Below are 20,892 nucleotides of genomic sequence, written 5' to 3'. Positions count from 1 at the left end.
ACTCATTTTTTGGTTGATTTTTCTTTGTTAAATGGCATTTAAATATATAAAATAAATATCAAAAATATAAATCTTTGTTTTACTATGGTTACAAATATCAAAAAATTTCTATATGTGACATGGCACCAGAGTTAAGTTAGGGTTTTTCAAAACGCTGACATGCTGAGCTCAAAAGGTTCGCCATCACTGGTCTAGACACTGGGCCTTAGTGAGTAAAATATACATGATCCTTGCTATCTAAGGTTTGCAGCCTAGTCAAAATAACTTTTCTTGTATACAGAAATATTTAGAAGAAGTCTAGGGGTTTTGAAGTTGAAGAGTGTGTGCAGTTCCTATCTTTTCACATCTCCCTTTGATACTTATAAGTTTGGAAGATGAGAACAGATACAGTGTTAACATTTGTAGGGGTCAGAGGAAGGTTGGGTTTCCTGAAATGTACTCTTGAATGCCACAGTAAGGGCTCCTGGCGAGTAACTTTTATTGCTGTTTGTCTGGAGGTTCATTAAATCTACCAGTAAAGAGGAGAAACCCAGATAAATTTTTAAAAATAGATAATTTAGAAGGAAAACATAGGTAGAAAGAAAGCATTTAGGAACAAAACTGTTTGAGAACAATACATTATATATAAATTATTTTGTATACCATTGCAGTATACATAGTATAGAAAACAATATTTTAATGAAACTATTAACAAGAGGTGGTGGAGATGGTATTCAGAAAAGAGCTCTGGTCATTATAGGGTATACTTTGTTGAAAAGAAACATCTAATAGGGAATGCTGGAAGGGGCGAATGAGGTGTGTGTGTGTGTGTGTGTGTGTGTGTGTGTGTGTGTGTGTTTAGAAACCACCATGCTGGAGAAGAACATGGGAAAGCTATGAAAGAAAGAACAAAAGTGATGTTTTGTTGGTGAAATATGAAAGAATCTCAGTATGATGATGGTTTCTATACAAATTACAAAATTTACAGAGAAACAAACTGTAATAGAATGTGTTCTTTAATCATCTAGATCTCTGTGGGAAGTTTTATTCTGCTAAAAGAGTATCTGATAAAATTTTTGATTTATTAATAATTTAGTCTCATGAAAGGTAAACATAGTGGGAACCATTATTCTGGATTTACTCTATCATTGATTGGCAAGTGGGAGGGATAGACTCTTGAGAGAAAACTGATTATTTTAAAAATTGCAATAATGACAAAAATACACTTATCATGAATTCTGTATTTCATAAAGCAAATATATTAGAAAAAAATATGGGCACAATCTCATTATTATTTGCTCCGAAAAACTAATGGGTTCACAAAGAATAGCAAATTTTTAAATTTTGACTTATTAGCCGCAAATAATCCAAAAAGAAAGGAAATAGTGAGGCTTGTTGAGAGATATCTGTCTACAAAGCACTGAACAGCTACGAAATTGGAGAAAGGCAGACAACCAAAGATATGGCCAAAAGCATCATGAAAACTGTCAGAAAGGAGATTAGTATGATTCAGACTGTGCCTTCCAAAGGGTTGAGGGGTTTTGACAAAGATTCACTAGGTATACTAGTATACTACATGCCAAATAATACGTAAAGGGTGTGACATTCATTTTATTTAATTCTCACAAGAACCCAATGCAGTAGATACTGTTTTAATCCCCATTTTATAGGTGAGGAAATTTAGACCTATAAAGGTTAAGTGACTTCCCAAGGTAATATTGCTGGTAAGTGGTGGGGCCAGGACTTCAATCTAAGTCTTTCTGACTTCAAAGCTCAGCTCTTAAATAACCACAGTACTATACTATTATTTTCAGACAAGTACAAGGAAAGGATGGGTGACAAGGGGTGCTGTTAATAGGTGATCAAGATTGATAATTAGAGTAAACATCTAAGCCCTTTAATGCTTATTGTGTGGCAGGCACTGTTACAAACCCTCTATACATATTAACTCATTTAATTTTTATCATAACTTTGTAAGGTAGGTACTGATATTCCCCTTTATAAGTGAGACTGAGGCACAGAGAGGCTAAGTAACCTGTTTCAGATTACATAGCTCATAAATGATAGAGCTGGGATTACAGTCTAAGCAGTTGGGCTTCAGGGTCCACATCTATTACAGTACAACACTTCATATTTTGCTTTCATTTTCATGAGCACAGAGAATGGTCTTTAAAGTGGAAAATATAAATATATTTATGAAAATAGCTGAAGCCCAGCATATGTGATATATAGTTAGTTGCATTATGATTATCCAAATCTCAAAACCTTTTGAATTATAACCCAGGATACTGTTTGACCAATCTGAGCCATTATTGATAATTTGTCAGTAACTTTGGATCAATTTCCATTCTCAGTTAAGCATGGATGCCTAAGCTGAGGAGACACAATTTATTTCCCTCAGAAGGACTGTTTGCTTTTGGAAAAGGTGCTCTTCAGTCCATTAGGATGGGTGAAGTACATGGTTAGTTGGCCATAAATCTACTGTTTGAAGTGTATAATCTTAAATATTTAATCATAAAATAGTTTGACTCTAAAAGCATTTTTTTTTGAAAGAAGAGTGAACTTCAGGAACTATCTACTGATAATCCCAATGTGGTTTGTGAACATTTTTTATGAGTTCACATAAAAATGTCCACGTTAAACTGATAAATTGCCATTTTGAAAGGAATATGTGGACAGTTATTCATGGAATGCCTATTCCATAACATCTTGCTTTCATTAAGAGCATTTTTCTGGATTTTCCTTTATCCTCATGGCTGAAATAGATATGTAAATAGTAAATAGATTAGTACATAGTAAATAGATTCGTAGCTAAACATCCCTACCCAAAGAATATTCTTTGGTGGTTTAGTATTAGTTACATCTTAAGGCTCTTTAATATCCAAGTTTTTATCTTTGATTTGGATGAAGACTTAGTGAGTGGCTTGTCAAATTTAGCTGGCACCAAGAAATGCAATCAAATTCATTATGAGATGAAATTTAACAGGGATAAACATCCAGACTTCATTAGATTCAAATAATTAACTTGCATGAGTACTGGATTGGGAAAATCGAGCTGGACAGGATTTCAGTTGACAGCAACTTAGTATGAGCCAGTGATGTGTTAGGGCCCAGATAAAGGAAAGTGATAGAACCCTTGGGCTACTTGTTAGAGATAAAACCACTAAGATATTGTATAGACTGTTGACAACTAAGATTTATCCCACAACTGGGATGGTGGGGGGTTTTATGAACAGCGGTTAAAAAAAAATACTGGGGATGTTTAATCTGAGGAGAAAAGAGATGGAGATATGCTGCCTTCAGATGATGTAGGGCTGTCATACGTGGATTTACGGTGTTACTGCAGAGGGCAGGCTAGTAGAAATTCTGAGATATATTTCAGTTTAAAACGACCTGGTGCTGATGTAAGAGCTCTTGGATTTATCCTATTGAATATTGAAATAAAAGGAGGATGTCAAACTGACCAGGAGTGTTTTTAAAAGACTATCTTTGCTGACTGGGAAGATTTGAGATTCTGTGTCAGTATCAATAAACTGTCATTAGGAACAGGTAACCTGTATTCCAATTAAGACTGGTTAGTCAAAATACTGAGAATTTGTATTTTACCAGCAGGTGGCACTCATGCCTGCTGCCTCAGTTTTAGTCTTCACCTTTGAGGAGGGGGCCTCACCTTTTCCTTAGAGTCAGATTATATAATGCCAGTCAGTATTTCTGCTTTCCTCTAAAGACAAATTGGCATGTTTTCCTGTCTTAACTATAGAAAATACTTTTGGATCTTGCGGCTTTTATTTATCTGAGAAAGATTTGAACCTATAATTATATTTTATTCATATAATAACTAGTAGACTTGAAAGGAATTAAAGTGTTCTTTGTCTCATACATGCTGAAACTTACTTTTTCTTCCAGCTAAGTCTTTCCCATCCTAAAACAAAGTCAAACAGCAAACAGCCCTGGCCAGGTAGTTCAGCTTGTTAGAGCATTGTCCCCAGTCAGGGCACAAGCATGAACCAATGAATGCATAAATAAGTGGAACAACAAATTAATGTTTCTCCCTCTCTCTCAAATCAGCAACAACAATAATAATATACAGCAAACAAATCCCTTCTTTGCCTCAAGCCATACCCAATAGCCTTAAGCCTCCTGTTTGTACATTCTTTACAAGCCAAATATCTTATAAGAGTTGTCTCCATTTCCTCATCTTCCTCTCATTCCATACCTGTAAATTCAGTGGACTCTTTTATTCCTCATCTTACTGATACTCATTAGCATTCAACACAGTGAATGACTTCTTGAAACACTCTATCCATTGGGCTTCCCTGGTATCATACATTCAAGTTTCTTTTCTTTTCTTTTTTCCACCCAAGTTTCTATCAGCTCCATTTCTAATTCGATCCTGTTCTTTCTATTCTGAGACTCATAGCTTTAGTGCCTCCCTGCCCACAACTTTCCTATATTAATGTTTCGGTGACCATCTGTATCAGTCAGGGTTCTGACAGAACCAATAGAATACACACACACACACACACACACACACACACACACACACACACACAGATTTATCTTCTTTCAAGGACTTGGCTCACATAATTGTGGGGCTTGGCAAGCCTAAAATCTATAGAGTAGGTTAGTAGGCTGGAAACTTAGGCAGGAGTTGATGGTATGTCCTCCCTGCCCGCCCCCCCATTTTTATTGTTGAGATTTTTACAGATCCCCCCCACCCCTTTTTATCCCCATTGTCCCCCTCCACCCGGATCCTGCCCCATCCCAGGTCTTCACCACCCTATTGTCTGTGTCCATGGATAATGCATGTATGCATTTAAGTTTTTTGGTTAATCTCTTCCCCCCGTCCACCCTTCCCTCTGAGATTCGTCAGTCTGTTCCATGTTTCTATGCCTCTGGTTCTATTTTATTCATCAGGCTCCTTGTTTATTTATTTTGATTTTTAGATTCAATTATTGGTAGATATGTATATATTGCCATTATATTCATATTTTTGATCATTTTTTTTTCTTTTTCTTAAGGAAGACCCTTTAACATTTCATGTAATACTGGTTTGGTGGTAATGAAGTCTTTTAGCTTTGTCTTATTTGTGAAATTCTTTATCTGACTTTCAATTCTAAATGATAGCTTTGCTGGGTAGAATAATCTTGGTTGTAGGTCCTTGCTTTTTATCACTTTGAATATTTCTTGCCACTCCCTTCTGACCTGCAAAGTTTCTGTTGAGAAATCAGCTGACAGTCACATGAGCACTCCCTTGTAGGTAACTAACTGCATTTCTCTTGCTGCTTTTAAGATTTTCTTTTTGTCTTTAACCTTTTGCATTTTAATTATGATGTGTCTTGGTGTGGCCACTTTGGGTTTCTCTTGTTTGGTATTATCTGCACTTCCTAGACTTGTATATCTATTTCTTTCACCAGGTAAGGAAGTTTTCTGTCACTTTTTCAGTTAGGTTTTCAATTTGTTGCTTCATCTCTTCTCCTCCTGGCACCCCCATGATACGTATATTTGTATGCTTGAAATTGTCCCAGAGGCTCCTTACACTGTCTTCATATTTTTGGATTCTTTTTTCTTTTTGCTCTTCTGATAGAGGGTTTTTGCTTCCTCATATTTCAAATCACTGATTTGATTCTTGTCTTCCCATATTGTTAATTCCTGTAGATTATTTTTTATTTCAGTTAGTGTATCCTTTATTTCTAACTGGTCCTTTTTGATCTGAGTTCCTTGAAGTCCTCATTAAGTTCCTTGAGCATCCTCATAACTATTGTTTTGAACTCTGTCTCTGGTAGTTTGCTTGCTTCCATTTCACTTAGTTCTTTTTCTGGAGATTTCTTCTGTTCTTTAATTTGTGACCTGTTACTTTGTCTCTGCACTTTGGTGGTTTCCCTGTTTTGTTTCTGTGTATTAGGTAGAGCTGCAATGTCTCCTGGAATTGATAGAGTGGCCTTGTGCAGTAGGTGTCATATAGGGCCCAGTGGCTCAGCCTCCTTAGTCACCTGAGCTGGGTACTCTAGGTGCACCCCGTGGGGGCTGTGTGCATTGTCCTGTTGTAGTTGAGACTTGATTGCTGTTGGCATCACTGGGAGTGATTGCCCCCAGGCCAATAGGCTATGTGGCCCAGCTGCGACTACAGCGGATGAGGTGCTGTTTGGGAAACACCTCTATGGAGCAGGACTTGCTTCAGTGGGCATTTGATGTTCACCAAGTCCACCCCTTGAGTGTGTTGCTTGTGGATGTGGTGGGGTTGTAATTTGGTGTGGTTTGAAGCTGACCACTGGATGCACTGGTTCTGGGGCCTCCTGGGAGGTGCAAAGTTAGCTACTTCCTGTGCCCTGCCTGGTGCCGCCTGCCATGAGCTACAGAGAGATCTGCAGATGGCTGCTACTTGTGTGGGGTTTGGAGGTTCCCAGGCAAAGCTCTGAACCAAGGCAGGGTGCTGCTAGTGTGGGGCCTAGGACCACTTAGCAAGAGTTACTGGGCATGCTGAGGTCAGCTACTGCTTGTTTGAGAGATTTTAGGAAAGTCTGAAGCCTGAGCCAAGCCAGCCATTCATATAGAAAGGCCACTGCAAACAACTTGGGTGAGGCTGCAAATTGGGTGGAGCAGGGCCTCAGGGAATTAACCAAGGCTGGGCAAACAGTGTGGGCCAGGTTTATGGAAACTTAGATGTGCTGACTGCATTGTGGTAGGGAAGTCTCATCAAAGGAACAGTGAACTCTGCCAGCACTTTTGTCTGGGAGAAAGCTGCCCCCCAGTTCTTGCCCTGATACCAGACAATTCATTTCCTTTCCATATGTCCCTGGATCCTTTCAAGTTGTTGCCCCAGCACTGGAGCTCAGAGGGAGTGAGTCCAAGTAAGTCTGTGCACTAACCCTCTAAGAGGAATGCCTGGGATTCCAGCAACCCTCTGTGTCACTCAGCCACAATCCCCACTGGTTTTTACAGCTTGAAGTTATGGGGATTTCTCTTCCCAGTACTGAAACCTTGGGCCAAGGAGTCTGGTGTAGGACTTGGATCCTTTGCTCCTCATTGGGTCCTCCACAGCCAAATTTCCCTCCCAATTAAAAAAAACCGCCACATGTGGGTGTCAGACCAGCCCATTCTGTGCCTCCACCCCTCCTGCCAGTCTCAATGTGGCTCTTCCTTCATTCTTTAGTTGTAGGACTTCCGTTAGCCAGACTTCAGGTGGTTCTGAATGATGGTTGTTCTGTAGTTTAATTGTAATTTTAATGTGCGATGTAACGTGTGATGCTTCGTTCTTGAGGCAGGATTTCTTCTCAAGTTTTTTTTTTCTGTCTCTCTCACTACTTACTGACTTTCTCTGTTCAGTCTTCCTCTTCTAGTAACCAGTAAATGTTAAGATTCTTCACAGTACTCTTATTTCTGTATCAGTGTTTCTCAGGATGTTGTCTGTGGACCATTTGCTTCAAAATTACTTCAGAAGCAGTTTCATGCATTTTGAATTATTTTATCTTTCTACACTAAGGTTTGTTTGTTTATCAAATAAGATAGAGTTGTAAATAAGTAAAATGAGGCATTTTATTAACATGTGTCACGCTAAAGAGATTTGAAAACTAATATTATTTTAAAAGATGTTGAAAATAAAGCCTTACATTGTTACCAAGCTCTCCTTCCAACTTCATTTATATTTCCATGGGAAGCAGATCATTCAAGGCCACTGTTGTAGCAGCTGTTACCATGTTTTTATATGAAAGTTCATGCCAAAGAGTGGATGGAGACTAAAGCTGATCACAGAATGAGGCAGTAGGAATTTCCTTGTCTAACTCATGCTTTCTTGAGATGAACTGAGGAAGGGAAAACTGAGTTGGTGTCCAGCACACTGTTCTATCCCCAACGCTTGCATAAAATGCTGGTTCTGGGGACTTAGGTTTTTCCTAGATTGTTTTATCAACATTCCTTAAAAAAAAAGAAAAAGAAATACATGTATACACATACTACTACACATACAGAGAGATATCTATATTTATATAGCCACTCACCATGTTTGTATACTAATACTGGAATACCAGCTGCCTAGCTCTGATAGCCTGTGGAGATGTATGTATGTATGTATGTGTATATATAAATTATATATGCATGTATCTGTGTTTATGAATGTTTATCTATTTTGGTGTATACTGGGCTTTGCTAAAATTTGGAATCATTTTTAAACAATGCAGTTTTCATTGTCTGATTGACTTTTACCATATAAATTATGAGAATTAATGCCATTGCTCCAGAAAGCAAAAGAATGTGTATCTACTATCTCATTTCTTTTCACATTATGCTTATAAAATAGGGAGAGCCAGAGATTATACCTTCAGGTGGCAGATGGTAAAATAGTCACAATGCAATAAAAGGATCTATTCAGTCACTCAAACAATTGACAGGCCTAAATTTAGGTTTTCTATCTGTCAGCTCAGTGTTTTATTCACATATTCGCATTGCCTTCTTTATTAAGTCTTAAATATACACTCATATCTAGCAAGAGAAGTTATCTTCTTTGGCCAATTATAGGGATGTGCATTGACGAAGAAATTAGAGATATATTTACTTTTTTATTTCTTTTATTCTGGAGACCAAAAATTCAGCCATTTCTCAGGGGCTTCATGCAAGCTTTTGAGACCAAGAGGAATCTTCTTTTTTTTCTTTTCTTTCTATTTTTTAACTTATTTTTAAAAGATTTTATTTATTAGAGAGAGAGAGAGAGAGAGAGAGAGAGAGAGAAAACATCGATTTGTAGTTCCACTTATTTATGTGTTCATTGGTTGATTCTCGTATGTACTCTGGCTGGGGATGGCACCTGCAACTTTGGCATATCGGAACAACGCTCTAATCAGGGCCCAAGAGGAATATTTTTAAAGTAGGCACGGCTCATTATGTTTGTGTTGAAAGACTTGGGACAATTAGCAAGCAGCAAGCAGCACACAGCCCAGCCTGATCTTAGGGGCAGAAGGGCTGGAAATTTGCACAAAGGCTTAATCTCTCAATATTCCATGGAGAGGCATATGTAGACCAGGTCTAGCTGGATGGACTGAGGACTTCTCTATTCTTCTTTCTTTTAGGGCTCTCGTGAGAGAAGCCGTCCAAATGGGTTAAGTTGGGGGGGGGGATCATCTAAATTTGGGCACCAGCTCTTCACGGTGGTTGTGCACTGGTTCTGGCAGGGAATGCCAGCTGCCCAACTCTGACTGCAGATCCTGTGAAAAGTTGAGCACAAGGTTAGCCTTTGCCACTGGCGAGATGGAGATGCCTCGCTCATTTTCAGGCAGAGATTGCCACCAGGGATTATCCACTGGACCATTTACCTTGTCTTTTCATAATCAGAAAAGAAGGCTTAAAATTTGAAAATAGACTTGGCTTTAAAATTTTGTTTATGGTTTTAAATGTTCAAAATTGATAAAGACCTGGTTTCTCTAAGAAGCCAGATTGAAAGTGTTAATTTACATGATGTAGCCTTATTTAAGTGAGTTATGAACAGTTAGGGGCAGGCATGAGGATTGTCGTATCCTTTTTTTAATTAAAAATCTTCATTTGGGGGTAATTGTACATTCAGCTGTCAAAAGAATAAAATATATCCTTTTGTACCCTTAACTTGATTTTCCCTAATGGGAACATCTTGCAAAACTGTAGTATAATCACATAACCAGGATGTTGACCAATACAGTAAAGATACGGAACATTTTCATCACCACACAAGCCCCTCATTTTGCCCTTTTATAGCTACACCCACTTTCTTTCTGCCCCCACCTTCTCCTTAGGTCCTGGCAACTACTCATAGTTCTCCATTTCTATCATTTTGTTATTTTAAAGAATGTTATATAAATGGCCCTTCATAATTCTCCTCTCTTAAATTTTATCATACTTCATTGGGACTACTTTTTAAAAGTCTTTGTAATAAAATATGTCTGTTTTGTTAAATATGTATCATTAGCACCTAGCAATGTACCTGGTCCATAGTAGATGTTTTATATACGACCCAGAGGCCTGGTGCATGAAATTCATGCACGGGTAGGGTCTCTAGGCCTGGCTGGCGATCAGGGCTGATCTGTGGGGTGACTGGCGGGGCGATTAGGGGGGCCCCACTGGCACCCACCTTGGAGGTGACTGGCAGGGGTGGGGGGGGGGGGGCCGCCCGGGGGGGGGGGGGCCCGGGCCCCCCCCCCCCCGGGCGGCCCCCCCCCCCCCACCCCTGCCAGTCACCTCCCTCTGTGGGGCGACCAGTGGGGTGATTGCGGGGCCCCCCACTGGCACCCACCTTGGCTGGCCTGGGGCCTGCCGGATGGGGGCAGCTCCTGTGTTGAGCATCTGCCGCTTGGTGGTCAGCGCATCATAGCGACTGGTCATTTCACTGGTCATTTCGCCGTTCAGTTGATTTGCATATTAGACTTTTATTGTATAGGATGGTTGAATTTCATCAGTGTTTTGGTGTATATCCTTGTTTATAAGTCCTATCCAGTTATATTTCTATAGAATTGAGATAAACTGTACATAGTTGTATTACTGGCTTCCATTCTTTTTTAAACATTAAATTAATTTTTGGATCAGTTATACATTCATATGATTCAAAAATCAAAAAGTATAAAAAAGTATATAGTGAAAACTCTCTCTCCTACCCTTAATGCCATCTGCTCAGTTCCCATCTGCTTATCACCATTGTTACTAAGTTTTTAAGTATATTTCCAGATTTTCTTTACATAAATAGAAGCACATATACATATATTTGCCTACCCACATATCATAAGTCCTCCTTCTTTAACACAAATGACAGAAAACTATATTTGTGATTTTGTACTTTGTTTCTTCCACTTAATATATCTTAGAGATCTTTTATATTGGTTCATAGAGAATGCCAAGAATGCCTTTTTTTGGAGTTGCATAATATTCCTTGATTTTTTGATATTATTGTAAAGAACATTTTTTACTTCAATTTGAGCTTGTTCGTGAATACAATTGATTTTAGTATATTGATTTTCTGTCCTGCAGTCTTGCTAAACTCACTTATTAGTTCTAGTAATTTTGTTTTGTATTTTCCATCAGATTTTCTGCATAAGCATTCATGTTGTCTGTAAATAAAGACAAAATGACTACTTCTTTTCTAGTCTTGATATCTTTTAATTCTCTTTCTTGCCTTATTACACTGGCTCCAGTATGGCCTCCAGTATGATGTTGAATAGAAATGGTGAGAATTGACATCCTTATCTCTCTCAGTGCTAGTGGGAAAGTATTCAGTCTTTGATTTATAAATATGATGCTCACTATTGGTTTTCAAAGATGTGCTTTATCAGTTTGAAGACTTTTTCTTCTATTCTTGAGTTCCTAAGGTGTTTTTTTTCAGGAGCAAATGTTGTTGGCTTTTGTCAAATTCTTTTTTTGTATCCATGGAGATGATCATATGGTTTTTCTTTTTCATTTGTTAATATTATGAATTATATTGTTGATTTTTTAATTAAATTTTATTGGGGTGACGTTAGTCAACATGAACATATAGGTTTCATGTGTGGATTACTAAATTTCAAAATCTGTATATAGCACCATGTGCCCACCATCCAAAGTCAAATCTTCTCCTGTCACCTCATATTAGGACATCTTTCTCCCCCTAGCCCCCTTTCTCTGGCAACCACCACACTGATGTTTGTGTTTATAAGTTTCAGTTTTATACTCCTCATAGGAGTGAAATCATATAGTTCTTAGCTTTTTCTGTCTTACTTACTTCACTGCACATAATTTTCTCAAATTCCATCCATGTTGTTGTAAATGACGCTATTTCATCCTTTCTTATGGCCGTGTAATACTCCATTGTGTATATATTACCACATCTTCTTTATCCAGTCCTCTATTGTAGGGCACTTTGGCTGTTTCCAACTCTTGGCCACCATGAATAATGCTGCAATGAACATAGGGGTGCATTTATCTTTGCGTATAAATGATTTTGAGTTTTTCGAGTATATAGCCAGGAGTGGGGTTGTTGGGTCATATGGTAGCTCTATTTTTAATTTTTTGAGGAATCGCTGACTGCTTTCCATAGTGGTACCAGTCTACATTCCCACCAGCAGTGAATAAGGATTCCCTTTTTTCCACAACCTCTCCAACACTGTCTTGTTGATAATGGCCACTCTAACTGGTGTAAGGTGGTATCTCATTGTAGTTTTGATTTGCATTTCCCTGATTGCCAGTGAGATTGAACATTTTTTCATATATCTATTGGCTGTTTGTATGTCTTCTTGAGAGAGGTGTATTTTGGGGCCCTCTGCCCACTTTTTGATTGGATTGTTTATTTGTTTGGTGTTGAGTTTTACAAGTTCTTTATATATTTTGGAAATTAACCTTTGTCAGAGCTACTGTTTGCAAATATCATCTCCCATCTGGTTGGCTGCCTGTTTGTTTTGTTGTTTGTTTCTTTGGCTGTGCTGAAGCTGTTCTTTCTTTTTTTTTTTTAAATATATTTTATTTATTTTTTACAGAGAGGAAGGGAGAGAGATAGAGAGTTAGAAACATCGATGAGAGAGAAACATCGATCAGCTGCCTCTTGCACATCTCCTACTGGGGATGTGCCCGTAACCCAGGTACATGCCCTTGACCGGAATCGAACCTGGGACCTTACAGTCCGCAGGCCGACGCTCTATCCACTGAGCCAAACCGGTTTTCGGCAGAAGCTGTTCTTTGATATAGTCCCATTCATTTATTTTTGCCTTTACCGCCCTTGCCTTTGGAGTCAAGTCCATAAAATGTTCTCTACCACCCAGGCCCATAAGTTTGGTACTTACATTTTCTTCTATGTAACTTATAGTTTTGGGTCTTATGCTTAGTCTTGACCCATTTTGAATTAATTTTTGTATATGGGGACAAACTGCAATCCAGTTTCATTCGTTTGCATGTGGCTTTCCAGTTATCCCAGCATCATTTATTGAAGAGACTATCTTTACTCCAATGTGCATTTCTGGCTCCTTTGTCGAAAATATACGTCCATATATGTGTGGTTTTATAGCTGGGCTCTCTATTCTGTTCCATTGATCTGTGTGTCTGTTTCTCTGCCAATACCATGCTGTTTTGATTATCGTAGCTCTGTAGTATATTTTGAAGTCAGGTGGCTTGATAACTCCAGCTTCATTCTTTTTTTTTCAGGATTGCTTTGGCTATTCTGGGTCTTTTGTGGTTCCATACAAATCTGATGCTTTCTCGTTCTATTTCTTTAAAAAATGACATTGGGATTTTGATGGGGATTGCATTAAATCTATATATTGCTTTGGGTAAAATGGCCATTTTAACTATGTTGATTCTTTCAATCCATGAACATGGGGTATTTTTCCATTTCTTTTAATAATGTTTTGTAATTTTCAGTATATAGGTCTTTCACATTCTTTGTTAAGTTTATTCCTACGTATTTCATTCTTTTGATTGCTATTGCAAAAGGAATTGTTTTCTCTCCATTTATTTTTCTGAAGTTTTGTTGTTGGTATACAGGAAGGCAATGGATTTTTGCACATTGATTTTGTAGCCTGCAACTTGACTGTATTTGTTTATTATTTCCAGTAGTTTTTTGGTAGAGTCGTTAGGGTTTTCTATATACAGCATCATGTTGTCTGCAAAAAGTGACAGTTTAACTTCTTGCTTTCCTATTTGGATGCCCTTTATTTATTTCGCTTGCCTTCTTGCTCTGGCTAGAACTTCCAGTGAGTAAGGGTGGTGAGAGTGGACATCCTTGTCTTGTTCCTGATCTTAGGGGAAAAGCTTTCAGTTTTTCACCATTGAGTATGATATTGGCTGAGGGTTTATCATATATGGCCTTTATTGTGTTGAAGTACTTCTATTCCTATTTTATTGAGTGTTTTAATCATAAATGATGTTGTATCTTATCAAGTGCTTTTTCTGTATCTATTGACAAGATCATATGATTTTAATCCTTTCTTTTGTTAATGTGGTGTATTATGTTGATTGATTTGCGAATAATGAACTATCCTTGTGCCCTTGGAATGAATCGCACTTGATCATGATGACTTTTTGAATGTTAAAAACCCTGCATTCTTGGGATAAACCCACTTTATGATGTATACTCTTTTTTTTGGGGGGGTGAACATCTGTGTTCATGAGGAATGATGGTTTGTTGTCTTCTTTTCTTGTAATATATTTGCGTGGTTTTGGTATCGGACTAATGTTAGTCTTATATAAGTAGTTGTGAATTCTTCCCTCCTTTTACATTTCATAGAAATTTATGTAGATTTGGTATTGTTTCTTCCTTAAATGTTTGGTAGAATTCACCATTGAAAATACCAAGGCCTTGAGTTTTCTTTGTAGGAACGTTTTTAACTACAAATGCAATTTATTTAATATGTTACCTATTTCTTTCTTCTTGCGTGAGCTTTGGTATTTTCTATTTTTTAAAGAAATTTGGACGTTTCATTTAAATTTTCAAATTTATTGGCAAAAAGTTTGTCATGACTTTTTTAAATCCTTTTTATATCTGAAGAATCTATATTGATGCCATCTCTGTAATTCTTTATTTTGTTAATTTCTAATTTAATTCTGTTGTGGGCAGAGAACATACTTTGTATGACTTGAATCTTTTTGGAAAATATATTAAATATATCTTTATTGATTTCAGAGAGGAATGGAGAGAGAGAGAAATATCATGATGAGAGAGAATCATTGAGTGGCTGCCTCCAGCATACTCCCTACTGGGGATTGAGCCCCTAAAATCTGGGTATGTGCCCTGACCAGGAATCTAACCATGATCTTCTGTTTCATAGGTCAATGATCAACCACTGAGCCACACTGGTCAGGTGAATATATTTTTTAAATTGATTTTAGAGAGAGAGGAAGAGAGAGGGAGAGAGAGAGAAACATCAATGTGAGAGAGAAACGTCAATCGGTTGCCTCCTGTTTGGGTCCCATCTGAGAATTAAACCCACAACCTGGGTATGTGCCCTGACTGGGAATCAAACCGAGATCCTTCGGTGCACAGGATTCCACTCATTTAACTGAGCCACACCAGCCAGGGATGACTTGAATCTTTTTAAAATTAAAACTTGTTTTATGATCTAAAATATATTACCTATTTTAGTAAGTGTTCTCTATACTTGAGAAAAATGTATATTCTGTTGCTGTTGGATAGAGTATTCCAAATAAATGTCAATTTGTAGGCTTATTTAAAACTATTAGTTAACTATGTACCACTCTCATTATTGTCTTTGTATATAATCTTCAATCTTGATTGGTATTCCATCTCTGAAGAGTTTTAGAGAAAGTTTTTATTTATTTTTTAAGTGGAAAGAGCATCTTATGATATGTGATTACTCTGTGGTTTTCTGGTGTTGTGATTAGATAATGTTTTGTATACTAATTCTACTTTTTGGAGTTTATTTAGATTTTCTTTGTGGCCCAGTATATAGCCAGTTTTCATTGGTGTTCCATGAACACTTGAAATATAGTGCTTGGTGTGTTTTCATAGAAAATAGTTTATCAGTCAGATTTTTAAAATTGTTAGATATTCTAAACCTTTACCCATTTTTGTCCACCCAATTCCTCATGAACTGTGAGAAATAAAGTACTCTGTTAATAGTGTTATTTTCTCTGATTTTCCTTCCATCATCTGCTTTATGAATATTGGTACTATATAATTTAGTACATACTGTATACAAATTTGGCATATAGAAATAGGAAATTTATCTTCATCATGACCTATTTATTCATTTAATGCCCTTGTAGTCTGAATCCTACTTTATCTGATAGAAAGATCACAATCCCTTGTATTTCTTTGCATGGTATACTTTTGTCTATCATTCTATTTTCAGTCTTTCTGGATCACTTGGTATTTGTTTCTTGTTTACAACATAGTGTCAACATAAGAAACCTGTAGAGAATTTTTATAAGAGTTTATTTGAGCCAAATTGATGACATACTGGGAAGCAAGATCTCAAGTGCCAAAGAGAATGGCAGTTTTGTAGTTCCTTTTATACATTTGGAAAAAAGGAGAGAGTAAGGAAGATTAAATGCAGGTGGGGAAAAAAGCAAGGTAGGGATATTGCCATGATTGGATTATAGGATTGTTAACAAGATTATGTGCTCCATTGGGGGTGGTTATGTTTCTAAGAGGTTCAAAAAAGAGACACTTCAAAGGTATGTTAACCTAGATGCACAAAAACAATGCATAGGGTTTGCATAATGTAAAAATAAACCTTTTATAGGCATGGGGCATGACTACCTACCATGACCTGACCAGTTAGGAATTTATAATAGGATCACCCTGTCAGGTTACTTTCAGTTAGATTTATTACAGAGCCCCCCCTTTTCTTTTGCCGTTGTTCACAATAGCATTGGGGGTTTGCTTTTTGAGATTTCAGAGTTTTGCTTTTTCAAATTTCAATCTGAATATCTCAAGTGAGGTAAGCCAAATATTTTTATTTTTTTAAGAAAGGCTTTTACTACTTTACTTTTTATTTGTTCATGTACTACTGATATTTAGGAATGTGTATTTAATTCTTTTCATCCTCTGACCATATCATAAATATTAGTTTTCCTTGTGATTTACTTCATTGTCTATTGATTTTTATCTCTATTTATTGTGGACAATTTGAGTTACTGGTATATAGATTGTTTCCTCTCATGACTTAAAAATCTAATTCTAACTCAGATGTTTCTGATTACTATATCCAATTTCTTATTATTCAACATCTAAATAAGGATGTTCCTCAAATCTGTTATAGCCAAGACTACACCTACCTTTTTCCTTCTGACTCCTCCTCCCATATTTCTTATTTTATGACATTGTCAATCAACCATCACTTAATATAGAAATTTAGGAGTTATTATACTAGTAGACTTCTCCCTGTGCCTTCCAACCCACAAGCAAGTTGTCACCAAGCTCTGTAGTTTACTTTATAAATATTTCTTAATTCTGTTTGCACTGCTTTATGCCTGTTATCACTTCCTGTTTCTTTCTTTGACTACTGTAGAGCCTTCCATCTTCAGTCTTGGTTTTCCAGATCCTCTCATAAAATCACCAACCTGATCTCAAGCTATTAATCTGATGGTGTCACTCTCCATTCTCCCTGTAGTATATCCTTAGTACTAAGTACCAGGCTATGCACTTAATTCCTTATTTTATATCTTTAATAATTTAAAAATATACTTTAATAATTTCTACCTGATAATTATATATGAAGTTTCAGCCATCCATCTATGCTGTTTGTAGTTCTGCTGATGTTCACTCATGATGCATTATTTCATGAGGTGCTTTAAGTCTTTATTTTGAGTACATTTTCAGTGGGGCTTTATCAGTAGGCCTTATTTTACCAGTGCTAAGCACTATCTCTGGAGAGATTCTGAATTTGTTCTTTCAAGTACCTCAGGAGTATCCTTTTTAGGGTCATTTTTGTGTTAATTTCCTGTCTTGATTGTCCCATACTAAGGTGATAGTATAAATTCAAATCCCAAATCCACCTGCAGGTAAGGTCTTGATTCTTTCTTGGAGAGGACAGATTCATTCCCACTGAGTCCAGGCTGAGGTAGACAACCTTTCTTGTCATCTTCCTTTGTCTACAGGCAGATTCCCCAGCCCCTGCCCTGCTAATTTCCTTTCACAAAGGATACAGCTTCAAGAATCCTAGTTTTAGCCAGTTCTTTTCTTCAATTTTTTTTTGGAGGGCCTCGATCAGAAGGATTTAGGCCCCCCACGAGCGGCGCCGGGGAGTGGGTCTTCAATTTTTTTATGTTGCAAGATTCTAAGACCTCAGCTTCTTTTTGAAATTAAAACACAAGCTCTTATGTGACCCCAACATTTATAGGACAGTCTAAGTTGACAGCTCAGGGCTTATTGCTTGGGTTTTCAGTTCCCTTTTCACTTTAGACCCGGTTTTGGGAGCTCAGCTATACTTTTAAATTTTCCTCAGCATTTCTAGGGTGATTCTCCTCTCTCCCCTCTCCCCCCTGAGGTTATCTGGCCCACTATGTTCTTGTTCAGGGTTGAAATTTGATAAAGCTTTAACACTTTTTAAATGTTTGATTTTTCTGTTTTTGAAGAATCTAAATAGGATTTTGAATGTAGCCAAGAAGAATATTGATGATTAAAGGAGGCAGATAGGTGGGTTAGGAATAGCCCTATAATGCTTCCAGGATTATAGCTCCCTTATCTGATATTAATCTCAAATAAGCGTTCCTCAGTTTTCTTTTTTTTGTCAAACAAGTGCTAGCATATAGCATTTTCTTCACATAGTGCTGTCTCCCGCCTGATGGGATTTTTTTCCTGCTAATAACTCAGGCCTTCTAGGATTTTTTAAAAAGAAAGCCATTTCTATGCAGCCAGCAGAAAATGAAAGAGTAGTGCTGAAATCTGATGCTTGGTTTTGTGACAATTTTCGGTCATAATAAGCTGTTTCTCCCTCAAACTGTTTCTCTTTAAAAGGCCAAAATTATGGGTTGCTGTTCACTTGACATGAATCTATACATGATGAATTTAAAGCAATCAAAATATTATGAAACTGGGAAGTTAAATTAACTTAAAATAGCTAGCTTGGAAGATTATGACAAAATATGGACAACCTTCATTACATGAGCTACCAACAGGACTAGTTATATCCTGTTATCATTTGATGTATTTTATTCTGTTTTTTTTCTTTGCAAATTTACAAAATTGTGACATAAATACACATTTTTAACCTAATGTTTATCATAAGGTTATTGTAAACTCTTTATAAACTTGTAATATCTACATAATATTTTATTTAAACAGCAAATTTACTGTATTATATTTTCATGTAGTCTATTTAATTCTGATTTCTTCCTCCTGTCCTCCTTCTCCTGTCTCTATACAGAAGTGAATACCTTAATGCATTATAAATTTTTTTCTTAAAACTATTAGGATACATTCCTAGATAGAATTACTACTGTAAAGTTTTTTCACATTTCTACGACTTTTGACACATACTGCCAAATTGTTTACCAAAAACATGGTATAGAGTTATATTCTCCCAGAAGTCTTAAACAGACCACTTTCATTTTATGTTGTGTCTAACCAGTGAGCCATTGGACAAATATATGATGCTGATGCTTTCTTTATGGTTTCTATACAGGATATGGTGCCTGTCATAGTTGATTACTGCCTTCTGCTACAGCGAAAGTGAGTATACATGGCCTGTCAGATTCAGTTATTTTGAACTCAGGTTGCCTCTTTCTTATATTATAATTTACTGGTATGAATTTGACTGGCTAGGTTTAAAAAAATTTTTTTAATACATTTTTATTGATTTCAGAGAGGAATGGAGAGGGAGAGAGATAGAAACATTAATGACGAGAGAGAATCATTGATTGGCTGCCTGCTGTATGCTTCCCACTAGGGATCAAGCTGCAACCCAGGCATGTGCCCAGGTTCATAGGTCGACGCTCAACCATTAAGCCACACTGGCCAGCCTTAAAATTTAATTTACAGAAATTTGATTCTTTTATAATTTGCAGTCCATTACTGTGATGGGTGCTAACATCCCCTCTGGGTTCTCTTTTCCTACTAGAGCAGCGGTTCTCAACCTGTGGGTCACGACCCCTTTGGCGGTCGAACGACCCTTTCACAGGGCTCGCCTAAGACCATCCTGCATATCAGATATTTACATTACGATTCATAACAGTAGCAACATTACAGTTATGAAGTAGCAACGAAAATAATTTTATGGTTGGGTCACAACATGAGGAACTGTATTTAAAGGGCCAGAAGGTAGAGGACCACTGTACTAGAGGAACGAGAGACTTGGGAGACCCATTTATCCTTAAGAATTCTTTTATATTGTAAAATCCTTTCTATGGCAGGAATCACACTATTTTTTTCTCTGTATGGCATTCCAGTCAATGTGTTATGCACATTTTTTTTGGTTAAAATTTAGCTTTTCATTAATTCTTTAAAATAAGAAATGACAAGAAATTGTTTTTGAAGACTTGTACTTTTATTTTCACAATTTGGTCTCTGTTCCACAATTTCCTTTTTTTAAAAAAATTCTTTATTGTTTAAAGTATTACATATAGTATTACATATATCTCCTTTTTCTCCATTGACCTCACCCCCCCTAGTGTCTGTGTCCATTGGTTATACGTATATGCATGCATACAAGTCCTTTGGATGATCTCTTCCCCCTCGCCCCCCTCCCCTACCTTCCCTCTGAATTTTGATGGTCTGTTCGATGCTTCTATGTCTCTGGTTCTATTTTTGTTCATCAGTTTATGTTTTCATTAAATTCCACAAATGAGTGAGATTATGTGAATTTTCTCTTTCTCTGACTGGCTTATTTCACTTAGCATAATGCTCTCCATGTCCATCCATGCTGTTGCAAATGGTAAGAGTTCTTTCTTTTTTACAGCAGTGTAGTATTCCATTGTGTAGATGTACCACTGTTTTTTAATCCACTCATCTACTGGTGGGCACTTAGGCTGTTTCCAAATTTTAGCTCTTTATTGTAAGTTGTGCTGCTATGAACATAGGAGTGCATATATCCTTTCTGATTTTGTTTATTTGGATCCTCTCTCTTTGCTGCTTGGTGAGCCTGGCTAGAGGTTCATCAATCTTGTTTATGCTTTCAAAGAACCAGCTCTTGGTTTCATTGATCTTTTGTTTGTTTTTTTTGTGGTTTTTTTTGGTCTCTATGTCATTTATTTCCACTCTGATCTTTATTATTTCCTTCCTTCTGCTCACTCTGGGCTTTCCTTGTTGCTCTCTTTCTAATTCTTCAAGTTGCATAGTTAGATGGTTTATTACTAGTTTTTCTTGTGTTTTTTTTTTTGAGGTAGGCCTGTAATGCTATGAACTTCCCTCTCAGGACTGCTTTCACTGTGTCCTATAGATTTTGGATTGTTGTGTTTTCATTGTCATTTGTTTCCAGGATGGTTTTTTGTTTTTTTTAAAATATATTTTATTGATTTTTTACAGAGAGGAAGGGA

General features: G+C 37.0%; 1 protein-coding gene across 12 annotated transcripts in view; it reads left to right on the top strand.

Moving 5' to 3' along the window:
• Positions 1-20,892, top strand: part of VPS8 (vacuolar protein sorting 8 homolog (S. cerevisiae)) — a 246,001-nt gene that overhangs the window by 81,216 nt on the left and 143,893 nt on the right. For all 12 annotated transcript variants that reach the window (XR_001359954.1, XM_005858444.2, XM_014530618.1 and 9 more), the window contains one exon: positions 19,044-19,090. Coding sequence is in view for 11 of the 12 variants with exons in the window: in XM_005858444.2 (XP_005858506.1) it covers positions 19,044-19,090 (47 nt within the window). In the remaining variant the exon portion in view is untranslated. The remainder of the gene's footprint in view (positions 1-19,043; positions 19,091-20,892) is intronic.

The sequence above is a fragment of the Myotis brandtii genome, unplaced genomic scaffold, assembly GCF_000412655.1.
Source record: "Myotis brandtii unplaced genomic scaffold, ASM41265v1 scaffold118, whole genome shotgun sequence".
Taxonomy (NCBI): Eukaryota; Metazoa; Chordata; class Mammalia; order Chiroptera; family Vespertilionidae; genus Myotis; species Myotis brandtii.
This window is presented reverse-complemented; position numbering and strand designations above follow the sequence as displayed.